The sequence below is a fragment of the Bison bison genome, unplaced genomic scaffold (assembly GCF_000754665.1).
Source record: "Bison bison bison isolate TAMUID 2011002044 unplaced genomic scaffold, Bison_UMD1.0 scf7180017848986, whole genome shotgun sequence".
Classification (NCBI taxonomy): domain Eukaryota; kingdom Metazoa; phylum Chordata; class Mammalia; order Artiodactyla; family Bovidae; genus Bison; species Bison bison.
In genome coordinates, this window is record NW_011479559.1 from 44,151 (window position 1) to 47,081 (window position 2,931).

Sequence of the window (2,931 nt, forward strand, 5' to 3'; positions counted from 1 at the left end):
AAATCCATAATAAAAAATGTCAAAGAGAAATACAAAATGAGTTAATAAAACACTACTTAGCTAAGCCTAGGAAAGCCTGTGCTGTTATGTCAGATTTACAAGCTATATGATGCTGACCAAATCAATTAACTTCTTTGCCTTACATATAGACCAGACTTCTAAAGTATTTCTAGCTGTAACATAGAGAAGACACTGAATTTAAAAATTGGTATTACTAGAATCAGCTAAAATCTTTACCCTTTTCTTACATTTAGCCATGTTTTTTTCAAAAAACTTGTCAGGGGCATAAATTTAGTGTCATTTCCATTAGTAACAGATATTTTAAAGCTGATGGAGTTAACTATCACCAGGAATAGCTAATAAATCATAATTGGTTTGTGACTTTGCTCTTAGACTGTACTGAAAGACAAATTCAGACAAAACTATTACCCTTAACCAGTAGATACAACAGGTGAAGATCACAGTATTCAACTGTTACTCCACTGGCCAAGATCCAAGAATAGGTGTACCTCTCACATCTCTACTCTCATTCTAGACTTATTCATAGAAACCTTTCATCTATCTATAAGCTTCTTTTAGTTTAAGGAGATACTCTGTCCTATAACTTCACATACAACTAGAAAAACAAAATTTTATTCTTTGACTATTTATTATCTTCCTTTATTCTAGTTGTGCCTCTTAAGCTAGTCTAGAACTTGGATCTAGTTTAGAGATAAAATCATCATTAAAACATGTGCCCTCTGGGTACATTCAAGTTTCTCACACGTTCCTGTCCCTGAAAAACAAAGCTTTTCATAGAAAGCAATTAAAGACCAGAGATTGGAAAAGTGGATGTTTTGTGATCTGCTATAAATATGGAAATTGTGGGCTTCATACATTTTTTTCAAAGTCACTTTTAAAATAGGGAACTAAATAAATAACTTCAGTCAGGCTGCATGGCCAAATTGAAAAACAACAGCCAACAACAACAATAACAAAAAACAACAACAAGGAATTAGCCACCGGCTTCCAGACAATAATTGCCTAGAGAATGGAAATGTTTAGTGCCAACATTCTAAATTCACAGCTATAAGCCTTTTTTAGTATGAGGGCCTCACTAAAATAGTGCTGAATCCTCCTTCTGGAGAACAAAAGTTTTGCCAATACATGCTCAAAGTAAAGGCATCAGCTTTTAACAATGGAAATGCTAAAGTTAAACAATTCTCCATGTGTTTCTATCAGATGGACTGTGATTCAGGATAGTGAATAAAATTTAGGGAATTGGTATAAGAGAAAAGGGAATACTATCAAAAGATGGATAAAGAAGGTGTAGTTTGAATACAAAATCTAGTCACTTAGAAATTTTTCATTTATAACTGGGATGAAAAGAATTGTGCTAATCAGAATAAAAGCAGTTCCCTAGGCGTTCTAAAATTCTTACCTTTTCTCCATCTCTTCCTGGTTCACCAGGGTAACCAGGATCACCAGGCAAACCCTTTAAAAACATAGAAGACAGCAACATCAGCAAAAATGGTGGAATAAGAACCTCCAAAATCCCTCTCCTCCATAAAAGCACCAAAGACACTGACAAAAATGGTCAATCTTTTTAGAACTCTAGAAATTAAGCAAGGGTTTGCAGCAATCCAGGAAATGTATTTTTTGGGGGGAAAAAAGACTGAATCTTTGTTAGAACAAAGTGGTTTGTGGCTCTATTCTCATCACCCTTCCTCAGTTTTACAGCAGCCTTGAAAACCAACAGCTCACAATCAAGGTAAAGACCAGCAGCATAGCAGCAACCGGAAGGGAAAGAACCAGGCTGAAGCTTCTTCAAAGCCCCATCCCCACAGAACTGTCATTTCTGGTGGTTCCCAGAAAGATCCCATTACCTGACCTAATTTTACTTCTCCCAGTGCAAAGAGAGAAAAGCCTTTTCCCTAGGGATATCTGTCAAAAACAGAGGCAACTGTTGAACATCATGACTGCATAAATCATTGTTTCAAAAGAAGACAGGAACTGAGGTCCTGAATTGGCACCCCCACTCTGGAGAAGGGAAAGGTTACCCACTCCAGTATTCTGGCCCCAAGAATTCCACAGACAGTATAGTCCATGGGGTTGCAAAGAGTTGGACACGACTGAGTGACTTTCACTTTCACTTATGCCATGTTATGTTTAAGCCATTGGTGAAGCTACAGTTTGTAAGTTGAGGACTGCCTGTTTAGCAAAATTATTTAGAAATCAATTTATCTGATTCTATTGAATATTACTTTACAACTTCCAGTCTTGTTAAGAATGCTCCCTTTCCTGCAGAGTAGTCTCCAAATTTCATCAAATTTTCTATCTGTCCTTGAAAACATCTTTTAACATCTATGGTGGATACTCCTGATACTAAGGCTGCCTGAAATAATGTTCCTGGACTTCCATATTTTTACTTGCCTCTTTTTTGGTAGTAATTAGAATTATATGTCAAAACTTTAACTGGAAAAAGAAAACTTACGTTCACACCAAACAGAGTATGTGAAGGTTTTTAGCAGTTTATTCATGATGGTAAAAAACCAGAAACAACCAAAATACCCTTCAATGAGTAAATGTATAAACCTTGGTACTCCACATAGTCATATACCGGTCAGCAATTAAAAGTGAATGAACTACTGATATACAATACAGTGTGTTATACTATGTGAAAGAATTCTGATTCAAAAAGCTGTATACGCTATGACTCCATTTTTATGACACTCTGGAGTAAGCGACATTACAGAGATGGAGAACAGATCAGTTGTTTCAATAGACACTGGGTGAGGGGAGGGGAGGGAATAACTATGAAAGATCATGAGAGAACTTCTGAGAGAGATGGAACTGTTTTTTATTATGGAGATTGTTACACAACTTATGTGTTTGTCAAAACACACAGAACTGTGCACCAAAATGGTTCATTTTACTGTATACAAATTATAT

At 36.0% G+C, this 2,931-nt stretch overlaps 1 protein-coding gene across 1 annotated transcript in view; it reads right to left on the reverse strand.

Annotated features, from left to right (window-relative positions):
- The window catches only part of COL4A5 (collagen, type IV, alpha 5), a gene marked incomplete at both ends in the record, with an annotated part of 87,800 nt that overhangs the window by 42,781 nt on the left and 42,088 nt on the right, over window positions 1-2,931 (reverse strand). The window contains one exon of the mRNA XM_010846272.1: window positions 1,421-1,474. Within this exon, the coding sequence (XP_010844574.1) occupies window positions 1,421-1,474 (54 nt within the window). The remainder of the gene's footprint in view (window positions 1-1,420; window positions 1,475-2,931) is intronic.